The sequence below is a fragment of the Haemaphysalis longicornis genome, unplaced genomic scaffold, assembly GCF_048455015.1.
Source record: "Haemaphysalis longicornis isolate Haplotype H1 unplaced genomic scaffold, Haemaphysalis longicornis Haplotype H1 scaffold_3, whole genome shotgun sequence".
NCBI classification, from domain to species: Eukaryota; Metazoa; Arthropoda; class Arachnida; order Ixodida; family Ixodidae; genus Haemaphysalis; species Haemaphysalis longicornis.
The window spans coordinates 188,993,490-189,018,543 of record NW_027526335.1 but is presented as its reverse complement, the minus strand read 5'-3'; the positions used below and the strand labels follow the sequence as shown (position 1 = coordinate 189,018,543).

Genomic DNA, 25,054 nt, shown 5'->3' with positions numbered 1-25,054 from the left:
CATCCAGTCAGCATAAGGTTGCGATTGATTCTTTCATTTACATTTGTGTTATTTCATGGCTATTACAGATTGGCGTATTACGGCTATGAAAGCGAAGCTTCGTAGCGTAGGTTCGGCAGTAGCTTTAGATACAAAATATCTATTGGTAGTAAGTATATTATATGAAGATTTAGTAGAATCCTGTATCTTCCCAGCTCAGTAATTGCGGTTGCGGGGGCGCCCGCGGCACCACCGCCCGCCTCCCCCTGCGTGAGCCGCCCTTGGCGTTGAGGGAGGAGGAAAGCATAGGAGATCTACGGCGCCCCAAACTACTCAGAGATACCAGCAGGACGACCCTCTCGTTCGTGACAGACGTACAAAGATAAGGAGTGCTTCTATGAGATGATGCAATTCAATATCAAACAGCGTATAGACGTGGCCACAAATTAAATGAACATTTCAATAAAAGGAAGGCGTAGTGAAGGTGAAGTGAAGGGGGGGAGTGGGCGAAGAGAATACCCGAAGAGAATACCCGTAAAGTTCAACTAATTGGCCGCAAATGCATGTGAGTTGTGCGAAGCTCAACATGCTGCTCAGGTTCAACTGCGTCTGATGCAATAATCGTACTCGCGTGACCCGCAGTACGCGTGCTCAAAACGAAACTAATAATCAGCGGCTCAGGATCGGGGAAGCCCATTCCCTCCCCCATAGATAACCGCCCCTCCCGCTATCGCCAAGTCGGCAGACCTGTATATATACGCGTGTCTCCGGGGTGCCAGGTGCGCTTTTTGCCTGTGCATTTCAGGGTCCCACAAGAGCAACGCTCCGTGCCCGGTCCAGCTGCACTGGTCCCCCGAACATCATCAGCTGCGAAACCATCCCCGGCGAACGTCGGCAGGCCAGGTGCGTTTGCGTGCAGCAGCTGCGTCAATTGCTGAAAGGCGTACATCGCGAATGCCCTTCGTACAGCATGCGGGCTCCACTGAATGTCTCCGACCTCTTATAATTACGCAGCTACTGTATCCTCTGCCACCGCCATTTGTCGTCGGAGAGCTAACGATTTTCCCCATGATTCATCGTTTCTCTGTCGTCCGGACCGTTTACTTCTCTCTTCTCTTGCTCGAGGCGTGTGATGAGCCGCAAATCTGCCTTTCCGAGAGGTCTCCCTATTGAGCCCTAAATGACATTTCATTGCCATGCCATTAACCCTAATCGGATAAAGAAGATGTCCGACAACGGTACTACCGATAGAAGTTAAGAAAAATCAAAGTGACCGAGCCTAATGCCGAACTAAAGGTCTATATGCGGTTTGCCTTAGCTCCATCAAGTAATTAATGAACTTAGTCTTGTACCTCTTAATAATACCTGAGCAAATGTGATGAGATCTCCCTTGGCCGATTTGGCTTATGTCAGTGCTGTTCAAGTGACATTGACAATGGATGTTACCCAGGACCTATAGTTGTAGATCTAATGAAGGCGTTTGACACAATTAAAGATAAAGTTATTTTCGGGTTACTAGAAGCTATTGGCGTTACTAATCCACCTTTGCGATTTCTGATATTCTAATTGGCTGATAGGATTAAGGTTACCTCCATTTCTGGCATTTACTCTGATCCTGCTATTTCAATCGAGGGAGTGCCGCAAGACTGTATTCTAAGGGAAGTGTTATTTCTATTCTACCTTAGGCATTTACCAAACTGCCTTTCTTCTTCCAAATGACTCTTGTGAAGACACATTCACTTGAGGCAAACGTGTGATGACGCTACTCACAAAATAACACAATAACTTGAACAATATAGGTATTGGTGTGCTAACAAGTGTTACAAATTAATCCGTCAAAAACCAACTTCCTTAAATTTAACTGTATTTATTAGGCCACCACTTGGAGTCCTTGGAATTATATTGCACAGCCTTCTGTAACAGGACCAACCGTTCAATAAGTTAAGGTCTTAAACTACACTTCAAATATTGTCTATATGCTGCTGAAAATAAAAAAAATATTCAGGGAAGCTTGCGGTTTTTGCCGGTTTACTTTTGCTAAAGCCACTACGCGTGTCTTGGACGCTCGACGGTCGTCGTTAGGCACGGGCTCACAGCTCTCGGCATTTTCTTGGTATTTTTTCCTGCAACGGCGAACTTACTGCTTGTACAACATATCCGCTGCTTAAAGAAAATGAGATATGCCAGACTTGTCAACAACGATGCTCCAACCTATTTGATTCCGCAGATTTCACGCTTTTATAATTTTTGTCTCCCATTCACATTATTTATTGTATAAGTCCCTGTAGTAACTAGGACTGCAGTGAGTCGTTGTAGCATCTAGGACCTTGTGGTAACCCTGTAGTATGCTGGAGCCGTCTCAGGTAATTCCAAAAAATCCAAAATCTAGCCTTTAGAAAATCACATCGTGTCCGTGCTTGGCTCGCCTCTCAGCAACAGTGGAGACCAACCATAATTTTACAGGTGCTACCATGCATAGAGTTTGCATTTTCACGTGTCCAGCGTATTACTGTCCTACTTTCTGAAGTCGTGCTTCTTTTGTTTTGACGATTTTAAGCCACGAGTCGATTAACCTTTCGGCTAATGGTAATTTATTCCTGCCTACATTTTGAATAAATACGCAAGCCAGCTGCCCATTTCTCATAATTCGCCATTGTTCTGCTGAGCCCAAGAACGCATTTTCCGTGCTGGCCGCGGTAGCTGCTTTTCTTGTGGACGCGAGAGGCGAAAACACCCATCTGTCGAATTTTCGGCGCGCCTAAAAGTCCCCAGGTGGTCAAAATTAATCCGGCGCCTTTCACTACGGCGCGCCACATAGCCCACGTGTACCTTCGGTGCGTTGATCTCCGCCATCAATAATTCGACAGTACATTCTGTCAAACAACGTTGAAGCTCCATTTCATGGAATAAATTAATAAATTTGGCACTATGTACTGTAGTTGCTCGTCTAAGTGGAGCAATGATAGTAAATAATTATCCGCGTCAGTTTCCGGCGAATTCATTGAACCCATTGACGTACCCTCATCTCCCGTTCAAATCAAAGTGTTATTCGTCTGTCTCGGGCTATGCTTAAAAGATAATATTGATTCGAATTTTATTCTGTTTTTGTTAGGGACTATCGGTCTAGGGCTTTACCTAACTTTATCTTCACGGACTTTTGTTAGTTATCAACCCAATGTTTTCAGTGGTATTTCTAATGAAGAAGTCAATACGCTTGTGTTAAATCAGTTATTTTGACTATAATTTTGTCTGAACGCTGAACTTCAATAATTCACGAACATGTATTTTTATAAGCGGTTCCGTGACAGTTTCTAAATCATGGCCTTGTTCTGTATAACTTAACTATGTACTGCGAACTTCTGTTTATGATACACCTTTTGAATTTGACTTCTATCAAGTGTTCGAAAGTTCTGGAGTGTTTTGCAAGGTTTTTTGGCACTGATAATACCAACTCCAGTCCCATGCTTCGCGGGTACTGCCTCATTTAATTGAAGCTTTACCATTTGCAAAACGATTGAAGCGATCAGCGTAACTCTCAATTAGCGCGCCTAGACTATCCCTCCATGCTTCGCCGGTAGGATCACCGCACGCCCTCATAGGCAAGGCGTATAGAGCATTGAAGAAGGCCCTGCAGCCGCCTCAGGCATTGACCCCCAAACAAGGACATTGCACACGATGTCACGAAGCAAGGTTGAACAACCGAAAATCGCCAATACTTCGTTGGAGTCATCTCGAAAACTAAAGGCCAGCAGCAAAGGGGCAAAGCTGTAGCAGTATGCCCACCGCAGGGTTTAATGCCTGCAGCCATCTCAACGGGGAAACGTCCCCCGCCGCTGCCTCCGCGTCGACTTCAAACTCGTCCTCTGCCCTCAAGGAAGCCTACGTCTGGAGGGCGTTTAGTACGGCAAAATTTTGTTCGTATCACGGACTTACATCGAAGCCACATACGGACAGGTGAATTTGAAGCTCCACATTCACTGTACACTGCTACAGTCTTACACGCCCTCCAGGGAGGCTACCCAGGCATCATCAGAGTCAAGCAAGTCCTACTCGAGCCGGAATACACTAGCCGGCAGTTTTTCGGAACTCCTAAAAATTCGGACTTTCTGGATGTTCAGGGCCTTCTCGAGGAACCGGCAGTTGTGGCATAGGATTAATGTACCGTATTTACTCGCGTAATGATCGCACTTTTTTTTTCCAAAAATACGATGCGAAGTTAGAGGTGCGATCATTACGCGAGGTAAATTTTTCCGGAAAAAGTTTCAGCGCCGAAAATGCAAGTTGCAGGTCAGAATGTTTACAATACGTCTCATGAACATAATAAACATAACAAATAAAAACATAACAAAAACTCCACTGACCATCGAATGACCACCGAGTGATGCAAAATGCAGTTTTTCATTACGGAACGCGCCGGAATTATGGAATTACAGAACGCGCCAGAACGAGTTTGCTGTGAGGTGAGAACAGGTCGACCAAGCGGCTGCTGATGTCACAGTGTGGGACATCAAAACACGGCTGCCGACGCAGCAAGCCGAGTGCGTTTTTTTATGTTTTGTGAGTACATTAAGTGCATTTAGTGAGAGTTTCTTCCGTACCAATAATGAACTCATGCATGCTTGCCGATATCGCTAATATCATCAAGTCCGCGGCAATAACGTAGCCATGTCCGTTTGAAAGATGACCAAACTAACGTAAGCAGGACCATCGTCGTCTAGACGTGGCACACAACGACATATGGCTGCCGCAAGTTCAGGGTGCTATCATTGCGCGGGAAATAAAAAAAAGTCATATTTTGACCACGAACTTCAGGGGTGCGATCATTACGCGAGTGGGATCATTATGCGAGTAACTACGGTATATGAATAACGAATATTTCGGACAAAATAAAGCCAAAACGTCGTAGGACTTGATTGCTGGCTAGTTGGTTCATGACATACGAAGGAATGTTTGCGCAAAAGACGAGGACGAAGATAGAGAGGACAAGACGAGCGCAAATTCCAACTTTATTTTGCATGAAATAACAACACACAAATATACAGCTCGCACCGGTACCACCCCCAATCCTATCAACAGCCGCACCACCCAATTCGGCGTAACAAGAATCACATGTCAAATACAACAAACAAAACAGTTCAACAAAAGCACGTAACCAAGCAGTACGCACCAGGTAACACATCCAACTAAGACAGTGTACACGTCTTCCAAAATTAACACGTGTCGCACTTAAAATCAAAGATGAAAGTGTAAAATCAGCTCCAAAATTGCATAAAACCACTAAGAATAAAATGACAACAGGGGCGGGAGAATCGAAGTAATGAACAACACAGAGGTTGCGTTTTCAAGACTTACGAGAACCGAAAACAGATCGGACTTTGATACTACACACGGCTTTTAAAATCAACACGTGTCAAATCTTAAAGAGAAGATGTAAGAATAAAAGCATAAAATCATAGCCAAAAGGCATAAAACCACTAAAAAATAACAGGGGTGGGAGAATGGAAGTGGTTACCAAAACTGAGGGTGCTTTTCCAACTTTTAACAAAAGTCTAAAAATTTCGAAAATAATTGAAGTTCTTTTAAACCTGACCTTCTCAGAAGGTTCACTCTGTAGGAAACAGGGTTACCGAGGGAGTGCTGACGCAATCATCCCCATATTCTCTCATTAACTCCCCATATTTTCTCAATAATTTCTTTCTCGGTTTCATTTTTATCTCGTTCCAGGAATTCGGCATCTTCAAACTATGGCACGCAGTTGCAGGTTTTGCAAGCATAGCCAGATTCCCCCGATTTATTTTTAACAGAAAGATTGTGCTCCCGCATCCTATGATTAAAACAGCGTCCAGGTTTACCGGTGTATACTGTTTTGCAGGTTAAATGAATTTTGTAGAATACGCTTGAAACGCATTGAAAACGGGCACAGTTTTGGCTGACTTACATGGAGCTGGAAAAAACATTTTTACATTGTAACGGCTGGCTAATTTTTTAATGTTGTGCCGCACTCTGTAGATGTAAGGCCTAACGTGCCGATTTTTAATTCCTTTCCTTGCGTGCCTTTTTATTAGATGCTCGCTTTGTTTTTACAAGTGATTCACATACACTACTCATGAAGAATGAAGGGTAATTTGCTAACTGAAGGCGTGACACTTGATTTTTGAAGCTTGCAGATTGTTTGTGCTGGCATTACTTTGAAATAGCAGAGTTACAACAATTTATAACGATGCCTCTTTTGACCAACTTTGAATGTGCACTGTCGAATCGCAAAAGTCCTTCTTTCATCTTGGCTCATGTTGGAAGCAAATGTGACTACTTGAGATAGTACGGTTTAAATCTAAAAATTGCAGACGGTTGTGTTGTGGAATGTTGTGGATAAAATTAAGTCCATCAGAGTTTGAAATAAAATGCTGGACAATTTCGCTCGCCCAGTCGAAAGGGCCATCGTTATGAGCTGTTGTCACTGTTCTATTTTTAAGTCATTCCAGCATAGTCTGAAAGCTTCAAAGCTCAAGTGTCACACCTTCAGTTAGGAGCACTGTTGGACGGAACGGCGTTCCTGGAAATAATTCAACTTGGGAGGCACAGAGGAACGCCACTGTTCCATTAAGAGTGTGTGTAACTGTAACGGTAACTCGTTACGTTTACGAAGGAATGGCAGAGGGTACGTCGTTACTTCTGTAAACGTTCCATCGCTAGTATTTGGATGTTTTTGATTCCAAGGCTTTAGGGATGGAGCTACTACAAAAAGCCACAGACCACTACTGTGTTTATCTTCCTATAAGTTGCCCAATTTCGAAGGCGGAAGAATAACCACGCACCGGGCCGCCGCCTGTCTGACAGGCTGCAGTGGGTGCGCACGGCCATGTCGCTACGTCGACTGTGTGCATGAGACAGGTGCTCCGGCGCTTCTTTGATTCATCTTCTGCCGCGAGCTTTCTTCGGTACATAAGAGTGTAATGTGCAAGCCGAGCAGGTGAAGATGTGACTGCACAGTGTCTATCGTACGCGGCGTGTTCTCTACAGTACAGGCAGCCGAGCCAGCCGAAGGGTATGTACGAGACGTGTCTGCTGTGTCGCAAGCGTTGTTCTAACCACGTGTAAAATCAAGGCGTCAAGTTCTCAGCCTCGGATTCTTGAAACATTGCCGCTGCTGCCCAAATCGAGGCGGGAGCTATCTGATCTTATGCGCAACAGCAACCACCCCGAGGGCTGCCAGCGTTTTATCGCCCCGCGGCACGGTCAAGGCGCTCGAACGCGCCGCCGCAAACTTTCTCACGAACAGAGAGGACTTACGGTTTCGTGATGAGCCAGGTTTGCTTTGACGATTGGTTTTTTCAAATTTTGGCGGGAGTTATTGCGCCACCTTTCCTTAGCTTCATAGCCGTGCGACGACTTTGGTGTATTGTTACGGACCGGTTCTGACCAGTGCTTTAGCCGGGCACCGATTGAGAGTCGAGTCTCGGTAGCGTAGCTGGTGGCTGCTGCCGTGCGCAGAGCTCCTCCGTTCCGACGACGAAAAGACGGAGGCCAAACTTAGAAACTTATTAATGCATGGAAAATGAATAGCATAAAGTAACAGGAGACAAGTCTGCGACAAAAAGGCGTACATGGAATCTCAATTCGGCAGAGTAACACTATGCAGCTCTTTTGTTGGCGCACTGGCTCTGATGCTCGCGCGTGCTAAAACCTAAGAAGCACACGACAACGGTCAAAGATATGGGCACGGCACCATAGTGCTTTAACAGCCATCAAACAAAATATGAACAAAACAACCACTGTCCGTGGAGAGCGCGGGTTGCATGCTAGCGCACGCCTGTCAGCACATGCGGAGGCGTCTCCTGAGCCTGAGGGGCTGAACTAACTGATGCTCAAGTAAAACTCTTCAGCATTGCCAAGGAAGTGTTGATGAAAAAACGGGTTCTTCTGTCCTACACTACCATTGAGATGCAACTCTTGCTGAGTTCAAACAAAGGACTCTTCTAAGTTGAGAAAATGTGTTCTAGAGATTTTTTTGCACTCATACTGTAATATTGAACCAGCGTTCATTAGGCGCGTATGTATTGTTCCTTTCGATGCGGTTTCTTGAGCAAGACATTTATGTTTGTGCATGTGAGCAAATTTCTATTTGCACATCTGAAACGCAGTATCCTGACTGCGCATTTGAAGACCCAAGTGGAAAGCGCCACATGTGTTGCATTTGTTATAGATCAGCATTACAGTTGGACTGAGGCATGTCTGGAATACGTCCGGTGCTGTTTAAAAAACGTCTAGGAACGTTTCGTTATTTATTTTTTATCCCCAGATAATCTGTTACCGCTGGTGTTCATATTCGTACAATATACGTAGTTAGATTGAGTGTTAGGTTGCTCCCGTTATTTCGCCTCGGGATTATCCGACACTATATTTTAATTTCAAAAATCAAATGTCACGTTAATGTAACGACACGTTACAATGTTCGCAGTGTAATTGGACCAGCTCCTTTCTCAATATAGGAACTTTTAACGGGAACTCGTTTCAAAATTGGGAAGAAACGACGAACGAGCTTCCCTTCCTGTTTTAGAGGGTACAACACTGGTTAGCAGGTTACCTTTCATTTTTTATCAGTAATTTATGCGAATCACTTTTGCAAGAAAAAACACGCGAGCATCTAACAAAAAGGAACTGCAGAAAGGTAAACATAACAATCCGCACGTCATGCCTTACATCCACAGAGTGGGGCACAGAATTAAAAAAATTAGCTGGCCGTTACAATGAAAAAATGGTTTTTTCAGCTGCATGTAAGTTAGCCAAAACTGTGCCCGTTAGTGTCTAAACGAAAAACGAAAAAAGAGGGTGTGTGAAAAAAGACAAAAAAAAACGCTACACGCACTGCGTTTCAAGCGTTGTCAACAAAATTCCTTTGACCTGCAAAAAAGTGTACATCGGGTGCGAGGGTGCGAGTGCAAACCGAAACGGGTGCGAACGGGTGCGGGCAAATGGGTGCGAGGGCAAACCGAAACTAATAGGGTCTCCTCTAGATAGGCCGGTGTCGGCATATAGCTTATCTCCCATGCTGCACGTTCCCCCGCCCCCAAGAGTTTTGAAAAAAACCCTATAAGGGGCGCGATGTCAATAGTGAGGGCAGCATCATCGTCTGGAGTTAGTAACTGAGTTCACTTCCTATCGCAACTCAGTTCCTATCGGCGCGACGGCGGGGCCACGCATATTACGTTAAGTGCGGAACACGCATGTCCTGGCAGCTTTTTTAGTGGTGAAGCTCCTTAGTGGCTCGGGTTGTCGGCGTCCCATGTCGTCGTCTCATGTAGTCACGGTACTAAAACACCGGGACGCACGTTTGTGCCTCGCGCTAGAACGCTTCGTGCCTTAAGCATACCTGTATACTTCGACCCGCCAACGGTTTCATCTCCGTAGGAAAAAACGCCAAGGCGCCAGGAATGCACATAACCCTAATCCTTCGCCCCTCCCCAGGTTTCACATTAGTGTAGATGGCCTGGGATTTTTGTCGGTCGCAAACACTCATGTTTGGCCTCTTTTACGGGCAACTCCAGTGACATTCATTATTAAAATGTTAGAGAACGCAATAGAGATGCTTTTGGGGCGACGTTTCTCCAGCCAGCGCTGTTTCAATCATGTGGTTGATGTTGAATGCGTCTTCGCAAAGCTTCGTAGCTTGTTGCTTGTGGGGCGCGATTCATCTTGTCCTTAGAGTTCCCTAAGGTTGCAAAAGCTGGGAAGACGTTATGGTAGCTGATAGTATACCGGCACCCAGCGTCTTGAGAGGAATTACGGACTGCTATACCGCCTACCGCCGTAGCCCCAACTGGATCCTGGAACGGGAGGTGGGGTGACTGGAACCGTTGCAGCAGGCGGATGGGAAGAGTTGGAGGGTCTAACTGGAGATTGAGTCCACGCCTCATGAGCCCCTAACTTCACCCAAGAACACAAGCTCTGAATAAAAAAAAAACTGAATGAGCATAATCTTTGTAACAAAAAGAAAAACACGCAACTAGTGCCACTAAAAGAATGGCGACTCAACTTAACCAATAGCCGAACTTGCACTCCTAACACTTGATTGATTGATTGTTTGATTGATCGTAGGGTTTAATGCACCGGCCCAGCGTAGTGGAGGGCGCCGGAGTAATTCTGGCCACTTGGAGATCTTTAACGTGTGCCGCGATCCCGTACAGACGCGCGTTCTTGCTCTTCGCCTGCATCATAAAAGTAGCCGCCACTTCTTACCTTTTGCACTTCCTCCGAACCGAGAAAAGCCATGCAAAATGCAGGAATTTGAGTTTCACTTAGAAAAAAGATATACAGAAAGGGTTCGTGAAGGCATTTCGGGAAATCTACTGTCAAAAAGGAAGGAAACAATTTGCAGCTAAAACCCTTCTCTGCACCCGGGAGAGCACTATTTTCTTGCTTACCAAAAAAAATCACAGCCCAGTTCTTAAGAGAAATATGGTTAAAACGCGAAGCTGCCTCCCACGGAACCTGAGTGAGTCAGATTCAACTAACCAAACTGCTTTGACCGTGTCGCTATGGGGCAATCTGATAGACGTCGGCTTCCACAACGCGAGAGACCCAGGTTCCGTTAGAACGATGGTTTTGGAACTAGTTGGTGGTGCATACTGAAATTCGAAACAGCGCGAAAAGACGGGACAAGGAAACGACGACAGCGCCTTGTGTCGTCGTTTCCTTGTCCCGTCTTTTCGCGCTGTTTCGAATTTCAGTACCCAGGTTCCATACCGACCACGGGAAGCGCTTTTTCTCTCTTGTGCCACTTGCTGTGTCTTTGTGGAAGGCCATTGTGGAAGTTGTGCTTCCTGCATTGCTTCTCTGGTGCAACGACTTGGATTTTGGACTCTGACGTTGAACTTTGAAGACATTGGCTTTTGACCAGAGAAAGTTTCGCTTTTCAACGATCTTTCAATTCACCCACGATCATTAACGTCGTCAGAGAAAGTTGGGTTTCCCGCAGTGCGTTTTGGGGCGGCGTTCGCCGTCCTTGAGGGACAGAGATCTTCGCTTGAGTACGAAATGTTAATAAACAGGCTTAAAAAGTTCGGGCACTAGGGTATTCGCGCAGTCACCGGGACGGGAATGGTACCTCGCCCTCACGCTAAGCAGCAGAACGTGTCACGCAGAGTTTGTGCCATCAGAATCCTTGTTACTTTGCAGAGGTCGGTGCAGATCTTCGGTGGCGACTGAGCACAAGCAAGCAACAGCCATGTCGATGTTGAACGCCTCCCGGCGTCGTGTGTGCGTTGTGGGGGCCGGGTCAAGCGGCCTGGCGTGCGCACGCCAGATGCTCGACTATGGTTTCGACGTGGCGCTGTACGAGCGGTCCGCGCACATCGGGGGCCTCTGGGCCTACCACGAGGACAACGTCGACGGGCAGGCCTCGGTCATGCGCACCACCACCATCAACACGAGCAAGGAGATGAGTGCCTTCAGGTATACGCTGGCTACAACGCTTGCAGCTCTTGCAGTGTAGCATTTTCAATTACGACAAGTGGGGTACACAAAATAGCTGGAACCTGAACACGGGGGGGGGGGTGGGGGGCTAATAAACGGACTGGTCGAATATTGGAAGCAATGACCTGTTCACAGATTCAACGATAATGCGACCATGAAGAATCCTTTACCGGAACGTGTAAATGACGATCCTGACCACCTTGACGCACATGGAGTGATTCTCCTTTTCGCGTCGTATTAGAAGAAATGTAGAACTAATAAACGTGCTGGTATGCTAAACCGAGGAAAAGAATATAAACTAGCCTTATTCTCAACAGAACGTTCTGCAGAAGAATTGACCCAAGAGAACATGCTGCAGAATAGTATTTACTCGTTTCTCCGTAATAACAATACAGGCGAACTGGAAAGTAAATCTACGCCATTCATGTGAAGACCCCCGACCCTACCCAAGGCCACTGAGGCCGAACAAGAACGCCCTATTGGCAGTTATAAGAATAGGAGGAGTGTTACAAAGTAAACCAGGAGATAGCCAAAGTGGGGGTCCGTCTAGGCGGCTAGGTTTGTCAAACACGCCATCGCAACTGCAAGGTTTTGCCTCAGCGACCGCGCTTGAGTATGGCAACTGGTAAACAACTGTGGGTGTCGCAGTTTGCGCCGAAGAAAATGATTGCAAAATGACAGGGACACTACCCGGACCTCGCACACGAGTTTAGAGCAGCAAGTTGCAGTTCAGCGAGCCTATCCCAGCATTTAAACAAACTGAGGAGACAGACAATCGCGAATGAACGTATTCGCAGTATTGGACTGAATATCCCAGCATTTAAACAAACTAAGGAGGCAGACAATCTCGAATGAACGTATTCGCAGTATTGGACTGAAGTTGTCCTAGGACATTACGTATAATGATAAATTTTAATGCCGGTTATGCTTTAGCAGCACCGCGCCTACGTAACAGCGTGGGGATCAAAAGCTGTGGCGCCTGATCCTAGTGAGTAGCACTAAATGTACATATTTTCGCGTGATATCCCTACCTCAGGTATATAAGCATGGGAATCCCATCAGCGGCACAGAGCCCGCGGAAACACAGGGCACGCCATAACCCATATTTTTATACTGGAGCATATGCTATCACAGTGTATCCACCCTAATCAATATGCTGTGGACTCCAGTTATTACGAAGTCCAGCGGGACTGAAAAACACTTCGAATTAAGCAAAAGTCCAAAGCAACAAAAAGAACAAGAACAGCCCTGTTATTAGTCCGCAATAGGTCCCCCCTTTTTGTTTTCTTCATAATCTCGACTTTCGTTGCCAATTCGAGCACACGACACCGGCTCACCTGATAGTTAATACTAATAAGTGAAATTGAAGCGTACGCCACACAAAGTGCTCACACGACGCTGCGCACAAAAAAAAATGGCTGATGACCTCAAACGAGAGAGATGCGGAATGGTGGAGCGAGTCTCAACTGGTCTGCTGCTTTATCAACGGTGCGCTCAATGGCGCCTACATCAATATGGAACGCGGCGCTGTTTTCGCTCTTCAAAATTTTCAATTTATGGAAAACTGACGATCATCTTGATTCTTTTTATTTGACATACCTTCTAATTAACCGGTGTAATTGGTTTTAGCTTCAAATTACCCAGCATTTTTTTCCGTTTAATTGCAAGTAAAATTGCCGGGATCGCCACATAACTTCTAATTGAAAATTCCAGTCAGGCGACTTCGAATTATGGAGAGTCGAGTGTACTCTAGTTCATGTGTTTACCGCGCCATATGCACATCCGTGATAACAATCCCGCTGGTATACGTGTTTGATCGGTGCCTCTTTGCGCAGTGACTTCCCGCCACCCAAGGACTATCCGAACTACATGCACCACTCCAAGATGGTGTCCTACTTCCGAAGCTACGCCGACACCTTCGGCGTGACACCGCTCGTGAAGACGAGACACGATGTGGTGCAGGCTGAACCCAGCGCCGACTACGAGAAGACGGGCCGCTGGGAGGTTCTCGTGCGGGACCTCGACACGAACAGCGAGCGGCGGGAGAAGTTCGATGCCGTGGCCGTCTGTGTGGGGCACCACGTGTACCCAAACGTGCCCACCTTCAAGGGGCAGGAGAAGTTCCGCGGCAACATAGTGCACACGCACAGTATCAAAAACGCCGACAGTTTCCGAGACCGCCGGGTCGCCGTTGTGGGCATCGGCAACTCTGGCGTCGATGCAGTCGTCAACGTAAGCTACGTGGCATCCGAGGTATGGGGTTCTCTAAAGCTTGCTTCTTTCCTATTTTTGTAGCCTATTAACTCGAGAAGACCCGACTCCGCGCTACCGTTCGGAACACATTCCATTTTTATTTCTCCTCACGATCAAGCACGGGCGCGAGCCCAGCACCGCGCACTTCTTTCTCGTCTTCTCCCAAGTGCCCGCGGTCGAAAATCAACACAGCCTTTTCCTGCAGCTCAGGGTGCTTTATACATTCAATCACCAAGGGTGCACGTAGAAGCAAGACTGTTTGCTCTTGACCCGACTTCGACAGCGGGAGCATGCGATCAGCTATCGTGAGCCCACTCGCAAAGATCTTGGGCAGTTGCACGAATTTTAACTGATATTTATTTCAGAGGCTTGGACAGTGAGCTCCTCCTCCATCTACCAAGTGCACAGTTCGTTATTGCAGCTACAGTTAATTCTGTTCAAACTCAACCTCGTCAGGCTTATCGCAGAGCACCTAATTCACATTTCGCGAAGCTTAGCTCCGACAGAACCCCACATTTTCTTTTCCATGGCGTCCTCATCAAACCTGACCAGTTCTGTCCACACACAAAAATATTCGTCTCTCACATGGCTAACAACTACTTCCCTCTCCCATCTTATTTTGTCTACTCTCCACCCAAGGAGAAGGCGCATTCTGTTGGGGGACTTCAACTGATCCCACCCGCGTTAGGTTATTCAAAAGCCAACTAAACGTCTCGAACAATAGCCGCCCAATCAATATAGGTCGTTTTGACTCCTGAATGATCCCGCCGTAATTAACAACATGCCTCAGAAGCTCGGTCGAACGTGACTCCTTCCCAGATTACAGGTCCTCAACCCTTCGTTGTCGCACCTTTAGGAGAATGTCGGTTGCACCCATTTATTCTATTCTTGCTATGCGCCTTTCTTTCCTCCACGCCTTACCTCTCTCTCTCGAGTGTCTCTTACCTACTGGCATTGGTACTTTCATTCAGAGCTCGCCACAGTTCAACCTACCAATCCGTAGGCATGGCTGGGTGCCCTTAGCCGCATTCATGATATTCACACCGAATGTGCCACCCCGGTAGACAACGCCGCTTTCATCGAACCCCGTCTTTTACACTTTTCGGATGGGTGCCAGTGCCTCGCTCATGCCGGTGTGAAAAAAAAAACAAGCTTTTAAAGCAAAGCTTTACTACTTTCGTCCGGTGATATCGTGGAGGGTGTGCAATGTGACCTTTTGACTGGAGACACACCTCCGGCGACACACCCTTCGAAGCGCATCGCGTGATTCGCCGGGCCCGTGGTCGGTGCTGCACACAAGGCCACGTTTTCAGTCGTTCTGCGCAGAACGAGCAGCGGTCGCCGCCGCCGCTACGACCGAGGCAGCTGACCACCCCCTCAGCTTCCCGTGCATGCAGCGCTGGGTCGTCTCGAGCGATGTGACTCGTCTCGCGCCCGGCGACGGTGCGTTTGCCGTGAATGAAAGCCGTGTTCGCCGCGTTCGCTAAGCCTCCTGTGAGCGTTGCACGGAACCGAACGGCTATGAGACGTGGTCGGAAATACAGCTAAATCAACGGTTAACCAAGCAAAACCAAGACTCAACCAGACTAAGCGAAGCTTTTGCTTTGCACATCCAAGGTTAGCTGAGGTAAGCCGCAGCCATTTTTGTCTCTGCCGTCTAATAAACCCCCTCGTTGGCATGCTCGAACTAATGCGATTTTTGTAACGCTCTTAATCAAGCAACGAACGCAAAAGAGGCTTAGTATCAAAGTACGGTGGTTCGATTCCGCTCCCTGTGGCTGCTTTTCTGATGTAGCCGAAAAGCTGAAACGCCGATGTGCCGAAATGTTGGCGCACGTTAAAGACCCCAAGGTTGTCAAAATTAACACGGAACGCTCCACTGTGGCATGCCTCATAGCCCTGTTGTAGCTTCGGCGCGTTACACCGCACAATCAGTCAATCAATCAGTCAATCGATCAAAGCATTTTGCCCGTTACTTCGTTCTACTTTCGACAATGGTCCATCGGGCTCACCCCATTCTCCTTTGTACACAACATCCCAACTCTCTAGCTGAGCACGTGTGCGAAGTCCTGTACCCCACTTCTATTTACAACCCTACTTCTGTGGTTTTATTCCAAGACGTTCCTCTGTCTGTTTTCGACCAGCCTCGGAGCATAACAGAACTTCACCTTTCACACAACACACTTCGTCGCCGTACAACGCATGCTGAACGCAAAATCAAAATAAACACTTACGCCACCTTCCCGATACACCACCTTCTCACCTCTTGGCTCCGTCACCACATCTGGCTTACGGCCGTCTTTGCCCCATCTCTGCTACCTATTGCCTTCGCCCCATCTATCTTACCTCTTGTGTTGGTAAACTGCTTCAACGAGGGGCACTGATGGGCTTTGAATGGCACCTTTCTTAGACATCTGCCACCCCTTTTATGCGAACTGGATTTCGCCACAACATATCCACAGAGGACATCCTCATCCACATTTACCACGACCTTTACGTCTTCCCATATCAAATTGCTGTTGAGATTCATAAGCCCGCCGATAATTTTCGGCCCACTGTTATTCCGGTCACCTTGGCAAACGAAGTGCGGATCTTTAAATGTATGCCTACATCCACTTCTTCCTTCACCCGTAACTTTTTTAAGGTACATGGCTCTAATTCTGCCCATTTATATCTAGAATTGGGTACCCCTCAGGACTCCAAATTGTCACTCCCACTTTTCACCATTGCTTATGCCCGGCTTTCAGATCTACTAGACGCCAAGCTCCTTCTCGAGCAACACAACTGATCAGGACTCTCCCGTGACAATGCGATGTCCTCCAAAAGTACGTCGCATCTGTCGGCCTCTCGATTTAGCCTGCGAAATCCGATCACCTGGTGGTCAGCAGCAGCCGCACAGTCGCTTGCTTCCTCAAGTATACCGCACGTTTATACTGTCCTGGTCCTCGGGGTACGCTAGCTCGGTAGAAATGCCGCTGGCACTCCCCACGCAGATCACCAAGCTTTCCCATCTCCTGAAATGGTTAGCTAACAAAAGAATCTGGACTGTACGAACATCACCTTTATGTCCGGTATACTCGGTGTTATTCAGTATTTACAACCCGCGCCTTCTCAGTTACCATCACTCAAGGCCTGATTCCGCGCACTATCGCATCGCTTTCGGAATACACTTCTACAACTCCAGCGTACCCTTAGGCAACTCAGAATTTATATTACCCTTAAAGAGTGCATCTGGTGTCGTAGCTAGGCCCAACGCGAGCGCGTGCAGACTTCGGCCCAAATTTCGATCTAATCGCGACCCACCTTATTTTCCCCAATTCGGCGCTGCCCCTAAAAGCTTAAACTCCCTCCCTGGGCCACCTTGCCTAATGTTTGTGTTGAGTTTTTCCCCGCAAAAGGAACCGTGTTCGAAACCAACTATGCGCGTTCAGGCGATCGTCAAGCTGCCTGATTTTGCACTTTCTCACTGTTCTGTTATTTATTTTAGTGACGCCAACAAGATCCCCTGTAACCTAACAGGCACATCTAAATTTTTCCAACACCCGTCTTGAGACACTAGCTCGGCTTTTTTTCTTCCCACACCCTAATCAACCTCCCTTGAAGAGTACGCGATTCCCTCGCATAAGAGCACGATTCTCACACCCTGCTTCCAGCTCGACAGCGCAATTTTCTCCGACTGGCAAAGAGACTTACGTTACCTCGTTCAACATGACAACCTCTGCCCTCCACGTTTACACTCCTTGCGCCTGTAGGATACAGCGCGAATACGGGACCTCGGGATTCGCGGTGTCGCCAATACCTTCACCATGAATACTCAAGGTGCCCCGTGCCGGGTGTGTCAAAGAAGTCCAACACGTCCGACGGCAATGTTAGGCTGTGTCAGCCAAGAAAGTGCCGCACTAACTGGCTCGATGTTTACGTGTTCGTTCGTAACTGTTTTCCTTACCATTATTAGTAGTATGAAGGCAATATGCATTATATTTAAGCACAAATAGCTCGTTCTCCAAGCTTATAAGGCCTGCCTAACTTGCGTTTGCTTTTGTCAGCCTCCTCCAATCGCACAAGTGCCCATATTACGTCATAGGTTGCAGTACGGGAAATGAGCTAGTGGGTTGCATGGTTATTCTCTGTTTTCCTGATTACATAGCGTATTTGAGTGAAGTTAGTGTTAAAGTGGCGTCAGTGTTATTCTAACGGGGCAATCTTGCGAATGAGCCAGACTTGCATTTTATCTTCATTGCCCCTTTAATCCCACTGCTACTGCCCTATAAAAGACATTTTGAACTGGCCTCTTCCCCCAAACCAAATTTTGCTAATCGCTGAAGTTCTATTGGAAACTTACAACAAAGCCTTGTGGAGATCTCAACGGGGAAATTATCCGCAGGAAAACCTGTTTTGAGGAGGCGGATTCTTCAGCATCTAAAGTGATGATGACGGCAGTAACGATGTTCATTACATTGTCTTGAGGCACGAACGTTATCATGTATGGGCAAATGTTAGAATGCAGCCAACCATCCGTTGTACATTATGTGATAAAAATTACCTATAGCTGTTTTTACCAAGGCAAAAAAACAAATTGCACGGGCCCGAAAATTTTCACCCCCCCAAAACTGTTGATTGTTCTGGCAGAATCACTCATTGCAATACCTATTCTGGCATGACTGCAAAGTTGCATCCTTATTCACGTTTTTCACACGCATAAGAAAAAAACCTGTCATGAATTGCTACTACGCAGGTGTACCTGTCCACGCGGAGGGGTGCATGGGTGTCGAAGCGCGTTGGTCCCAACGGAATGCCGATTGACATGTTCTTGGCGACGCGGCTTAAGAATTACCTCAAGAAAATTTTGCCTCAGTCGGTGAGCGACGACTTTGTGGAGGGCATCCTGAACGCCTCTTTCAACCACGAAGCCTACGGACTTAAGCCCAAGCACCGCTACAGCTCCCAGCACCCGACGGTCAACGACGCGCTGCCCAACCTAATCCTGAGTGGGAGGGTGCGCGTCAAGAAAAACATCGTCGAGTTCACCGAAGACGGAGTCCTGTTCGATGGTGACGACAAGGTGAGTCAGGGGCGACACGAGGTTCCGGGCTTCTTGATGCGTCGATTGCAGCACTGAGGATACAGGGCACACGCGATGGGAACAACTAATAATTTTACATCGGAGCGTTCCATACTTCACTGATGACATCGTTGGTCACGCAAGACGCACTGCACGAACACCAAATTTAAACAACTGGTGTTATAAAACGGTGACGATGATAAGCGAAGGCACATTAAGCGCTTTAAAAAAACGCTTCCAGTGGCCTGACCGGAACTTGTGTCTCCCGCGTTATGAAGCCTACTTCTATCCGATCGCGCCATTCCTGCACACTCGAAGGAGTTAGGATTTCGGACTTGACTCAGGTTGCGTAGGAGAAAGATTCGCGTTTTGACCATCTTTCTTTTGAAAAGGTGTCGATTTTTTTGTTAAACTTCTTGTCCTAAGTTAGGTACTGTTCAGTGAAGAAAATGGAGAAAACATACTTGTGCAAATGAATCAAGGCGAGGTTTTCACTATTTCCTGTCCCAGTCAAAATTCGTTTCTTTTCACAGAGCAAGCGATACAAATATGGTGCTGTCACAGCTGCCACGGCTTTCTTGTTGCAAACGTCGCTGTCACATTTCGCATGTCTTTTCCTTTTGTTTTTTTGAACCTGTTCTTTTTCCTGGTCTCGTTTGTGTGCTGACGTTTTACGTCACCTATCAGGCACCCTGATAGGTATGCGCAGGGGATACCTCATTGCTAGCAGCTATGCTTTACCGTTTGAGAATCTATCGGTTCGAGTAACACGTGCTTTTAGGTAGGAGTGTCGGTTTCAGGTATTACCACCAACTTAGATATATCCCACGTTTCAAGGAAACAAGAATGCGAGAATTGTGGCAGAAACATTTTCATGTTTCACTCTTATGTTGTTGCCAGCATACGAGAAAAAACGAGCGCTGAAAACTGGTGAAATAATTTAGACCGAATTGAAAAATTCAAAGGCTTCGGAGCTCAGTTTCCATTTATATGTTCTATTATGAAGGTAACACTAACCACCCCCTTTTACAGTTTCCAGATAGCGTCCCATTCCACCTTTAATGCACTTTTTGTGGGGTTGCTGGATGGTGACGGAACATAGCATAGACAGTGTGCATAAAGCATGCCCGACAGGAACGGGGTATAGTTAGAACTTCCAAAGAATATGAATGAGATCCAACTGTTCTACCGGTGGTTGCCCTTACTTGCAAAGGCGTCTAGTTTGGCATGTGCGGCAGCGGGCTACCCACCACCTCCACACGCGGACTGCATCGCCATTTCTCGGACCTCTCTACCGACTCTTTTCCGACACCGCTGTTTCTTGGCGTGTGAACCCTAGCTCAGACCTCGCGCCTGACGCTCTCATTTTCGTGCGATTCTGCGTACCTCACAACACTTTTCCAGGCTCTCAGGTCTTCACAAAACAGAGGTGGAGGGTTTTCGCCTTAATACTGGAATCGCAGTTGTGTTCTACTTGTGTTCTACTCTTTGAGATCAGAGCCTCGTTCATGCATCTGTGCAACTACCCTGAAGAGCTTTTGTTTTTTGTGAGATTATGAGACAGCCTCTGCATACCGTCAGTGTTGTTTGGCTCCTTTATGGACGGTGAGTTTTTTTGCCTTCCTTTCCTTCATTCCTTTCTTCGTGACGCAGCGCGTACCTGTACTGGGTCATTCTAGAACGACTTTTATCCCCCCTTGGCTGCCCTACAGCACACAGTGGTGTGCGAGATGGGTGATTGATTTTGACCTGACGTGCCGGCGCAGGTGACACAGCTGGACGACGTGATTCTGGCCACGGGCTACAAGATCAAGTTCCCCTTCCTTCCCAAAGATATGGTACCGGTGGTGGACAACCATGTGAAGCTCTACAAGTACGTCTTCCCACCACAACTGCCGCACCCAACCTTGGCGATCATCGGACTCATCCAGCCTGTCGGCCCCATATTCCCTGTTTCCGAGTTGCAGGTGCGAATCTCCATAGTGCACTTTTGTAAACGACGGCCCGTGCAGCCGAGCTCATCGGCATCCGCTCGGTTATGCATGGTCATTTGCCGCGTGTTGTGATTCGGCTTGACAAACAGGGGGCGTTCCGGTCCTAGTGGAGTACAGCGGCATCCAATTCGGCACTAACTAATAAAGGGCAGAATAGGGTGGACAGAAAAGCAGGTAGAGGGGTTTACCTAATTTCGTGTCTGCACGAAAACACAACATATACAGTGTTGGCCCCGGGTTGCACACGGGAGGTGAGTCGCGATGGGAGCTGTGATGCGCCTAGGCAAGCTTGATATACAGAGATGAACAATCCCTGGCGGGCTCCACCCCTTAGTGACTGGAGAAATAGTGAGATACTGGCAAGCTGTGGCTTAACACTCTTGAGCTCCACGCAGCAAAGCGCCTACCGCGAAAGGTCAAAATACAGGGGACAGGCCTTGTGGACAGCGGGAAGACGATATGAAGCTCTCATCACGCTCACCATCGTGGAAATACCTACCCAGCGATCGGCGGCAACGGCCTACCACGATGATAATCAGTAAACACTTCGTTACTAATCCCGCCATAAAAGCAACCTGGCCGTAGTACTGGTGTAGCGAGTAAGTCCTGCCGGCGCTCCCGATGCGTGCACACTGGAGTAATGACTGTACAAGAACTTTCGGGAAAAGTTGAAACCTAAGGGGGCTCACCTGATCACATTCCTTGGGCTTACGAAGTCATGACCCACGGGCTTAAAAACCATCATGCACTAATACAAAACGTTTTACGGGCCTATGGAGATGTACGCAATGTCATAGTGTGCTCATTTTAGGAATGCATGACTCTTCTACTTAAATAAAACAAATAAATCACAGGTCGTTTCGTTTGTTCGCACTGAATGGCGCTACCTGTCAACCAAGCAAAATGTTGGTTTATTTTATTAGATAAGTTATACATTTCCGAAATAAGCAAGCTGCGCCGGTAAGAAAATATCCATGGGCTTGTAGGACGTTTTGTGTTGGTTCACGGCGGTTTTTTATTAAGCTCGTCGGACATGAATAAGTACATCCGATAGGCATGAGGCCGTGAAAGCCCATGAATATTTCCTCATTACATGTAATTTATATTACCTCCTATGTAAGTGCATCAGCTTCTTGGTCTCGTCCTCGCACACGTGTCGAATTTAGTTCGAAAGTTTTTTACCCTACCGGCAGGGGGCTGCATACCAGTAGTGAGCAGGGGGAACGCTCCTGTTGTGCCAGCATTGCATATCATATGAAACTCAGAATTTGCGCAGCTCTTCAAGTTCATGCCCCAGCTGTATATGTGCGGCAATGGGCGCCGACTTATATAGCTTTCTTAATTTTTCGCTCTAAAAATGGTTGATTTTCAAGTATAACTTCCTATGCGGTAGAAAATGCCCATCACGAAGCCTGGCATCAGGAAGCCACCAGTAATAGAATTCTGTGTTTATTTGATGCGGGTACAATTTTTTTCTTCCCTGAATTTCTTCCGTTCAAGGGCATTTACAGATATGAGAGCTTTGAAGGTCATGTTCAAATGGAACTTTCTTTGGCTGTATCCCGGGGTTTGGAGCTCGTCTTATTTTCGACTACAGAATCACGTGATCACTGCGAAAAGACGCGTTTGCAGGTAAAGACGAAAGCAAAGAAGTGAAGCATACACGCCTACGCATATTAACATGTCTGGCGCATTGGCATAAATATCACGTCGTCTTTACCCTGACCAGCTACGGGAGCGTTACCATGCAGTAAAGGTGTGTCTAAACAGTGAGGGATTTTGTGTACGCCAGAAACTACTGCGCACGCAGTGTTTATGCTCGAATATCGACAAATTTGGGCACACACATCATGCAAAGCTTCTGCGCTTCCTGGGCTCCATTCGCTCAATTTTTTTTTCTTTTACTTAACTTTATTTCGAGTGTTTCCCTTGCGCTTCATTGCGTGCCATTTTTATTTAACTGATGTTTTCTCTCTATTGCTGCTTTCCCGATCTCTCACATTCACTTCACTTCATTGTAATCATCCCCATCTGGCGTAGCAAGCACTGCTGCTAGCAGAGCTGACCTCTCCAGGCCACATTAAAGAGTTCTCTCTCTCATTCCCCACAGATTACATGTGCCTTTTGTCTGACAACTTTTCTCTTGCCTCCACCGTTCGTCACTGTAGAGTGATAGTGAATTGGGCAGGATTGGCCAATGCGCCGCGCGTAACCACGTTTTTTTCTACGTGTTCGTACAGAGCCGCTGGATGGCCGAAATCCTGTCCAAGAGGTGCTCCCTGCCCTCGGCAAAGGCCATGCAACAGGACATCCAGCAAAGGCATGAGGCCCTGAGACGGCGCAAAGTCGACTCCCCGCGCCACACCATCCAGGTGGACTTGATCAACTACATGGATGAACTCGCCAGCCAGATCGGCGCCCGTCCTAACCTGCTGAAGTACTTCTTCACCGACAACGAGCTGTTCCGCGTGCTGCTCGGCCCGGCCGTGCCCTACCAGTACCGGCTGGAGGGCCCGCACCGGTGGCACGGCGCCCGCCAGGCCATCCTCGAATCGCACCAGAGAGTGTTGTACCCACTCAACGACCAGAGCTGCTCATTCGAGCGCAAGGGCCAGGCCCAGTCGACGTTCCTGTACGCCTTCGCCTTCCTGTTCGTGCTCGCAGCCGCATTTCTCCTTCCCCGCCTTCAACTGCGCTTCTAGCTTGGCTGATCGAGCTGTACCAGACATCCAAGTGAATTAAGTTTTTCTGCTCGCAGAAACGTACCGTGGAAGATGAGGCGTCTTGGATGCGATAACGCTATCCAAACTCCAGTGCTACAGGCATTCGCCATTGCAAAAATATAACCTAATTCAGGGGTGTGGGCAATCCTAGTTGTGCCCATACATATCGTTCTCTCCCTCAAGAAATAGGTGGCCAGGCTCTGAATGCTACCATTTTGTTAAGTTCTAGCTTGATCGCCCTCTCGACGTGGAGTTTACAGAACTGAAAGCTTTGAAATAAACAGTTTTGCTTCATATCTCTCTACAAGTACATGTTGATTTGGTAGTTACTTGCCATAGTTACTTCACCGTTACTTGGGGTCCAAAGCAATGTCTCCTATCTTAATAACGGCTTTTCGTCCTTACAGAAAGTCTCGGACATAGTTGTAAGTCTTGTTCCCACAGTGTAGACCATTGAGGTTGACTAAGATAGCGTGATGGGTGACATTATCAAATGCTCACTTTAGGTCGAGGGCCACTATGGCTTTTGGCGTGTGGCTGTTGGCTTGCATCATGATATCTTGTTTCAGTTGTAAAAGGATATCAGTTGAAAAATGCGGCCTAAAGCCAAACATGGTGGATGGTAGTTTTTCAGTGCTTTCTAGGTATTTCGGCATCATCGTGAGGACAATGTGTTTCATAAGCTTCCTTCCAGAGCACCATTAACCGTTCTTGCACTACATAGACCCCGAGCTCAGGATTAAGCTGCCAGAGCGACTTCCGCGCCGACTAGGAACTTTGTACCACCGATTACGCCTCAATATAGCGCTTAGAAAAACGTACCTTTTTCGACTTGGCGCCACCTCGAATCCTTACTGTGATAACTGCGGATCGCCGAAAACTCCTGAACACGTACTGTTAGAGTGCTCCGCTTACGTGCTCGCAAGGTACTGTTTAAAGCAGTTGATCAAGCACCTACGCCCAGGAACAGTCAGCCTAAAAGTACTGCTTGGTCCATGGCTCACCCCATCAGCTCAACGCAAAGGACTAGTGGCGTTGTTTTATTACCTGAACGACATCGGCGTCACTGAACTGATTTAAACTACTACTGAGAATGCGACGTTCGTCCAACTGTTCCTACAAACTCCATGATGCCTGTTTTTTTTACTTCTTTTCTTCTCTTCCTGCTGCCCTATTATCTATAGGGCCTTTTCTACCCTCCCCTACCCATTCCCCTGCCAAGTAGCATGTCGGTGTTATGATTCCGGCAAACCTCTCGGCTTTCTTCTCTAATAAGGAGCTTTCTCTCTCTCTCTCTCTCTCTCTCTCTCTCTCTCTCTCTCTCTCTCTCTCTCTCTCCCCCACGCAAGAAGTCAGAGAGATGGGACGGTGGTTTTCAATGCCTGGTTCTTTGCCAGGTTTTGGGATGAATCGCACTTCTGTGGTCTTCCATTCCGGTGGGAGGGTTCCGCTCTTCCAGCAGGTGCTCATGTATGCGGTGAGAGCAGTTACCGAGGAAGGCTCGAGGTTCGCTAGCGCTTTCTTACTAATCTCATTTCGTCCCGGAGTGATATTTCGTCTAAGTTTTGCCA

The 25,054-nt window shown here is 47.3% G+C and overlaps 1 protein-coding gene across 1 annotated transcript; it reads left to right on the top strand.

The window, feature by feature from the left end:
* The first annotated feature begins 766 nt into the window (after window positions 1–766).
* LOC144173626 (flavin-containing monooxygenase 5-like) lies at window positions 767–23,777 on the top strand. The gene is made up of 6 exons (XM_077701969.1): window positions 767–882; window positions 11,155–11,430; window positions 13,287–13,704; window positions 18,440–18,766; window positions 20,533–20,733; window positions 23,001–23,777. The coding sequence occupies exons 2-6, from the start codon at window positions 11,204–11,206 to the stop codon at window positions 23,460–23,462; spliced, it is 1,635 nt and encodes a 544-aa protein (XP_077558095.1). The 5' UTR covers window positions 767–882; window positions 11,155–11,203; the 3' UTR covers window positions 23,463–23,777.
* Window positions 23,778–25,054: the final 1,277 nt, after the last annotated feature.

Bases quoted from the DNA above. Each gene is read 5' to 3' on its own strand.
- LOC144173626 (XM_077701969.1), top strand. From the start codon at position 11,204: ATGTCGATGTTGAACGCCTCCCGGCGTCGTGTGTGCGTTGTGGGGGCC. The intron at 13,705-18,439 runs GTATGGGGTTCT...GCTACTACGCAG, and splicing joins TAAGCTACGTGGCATCCGAG to GTGTACCTGTCCACGCGGAG. The intron at 18,767-20,532 runs GTGAGTCAGGGG...GTGCCGGCGCAG, and splicing joins TGTTCGATGGTGACGACAAG to GTGACACAGCTGGACGACGT.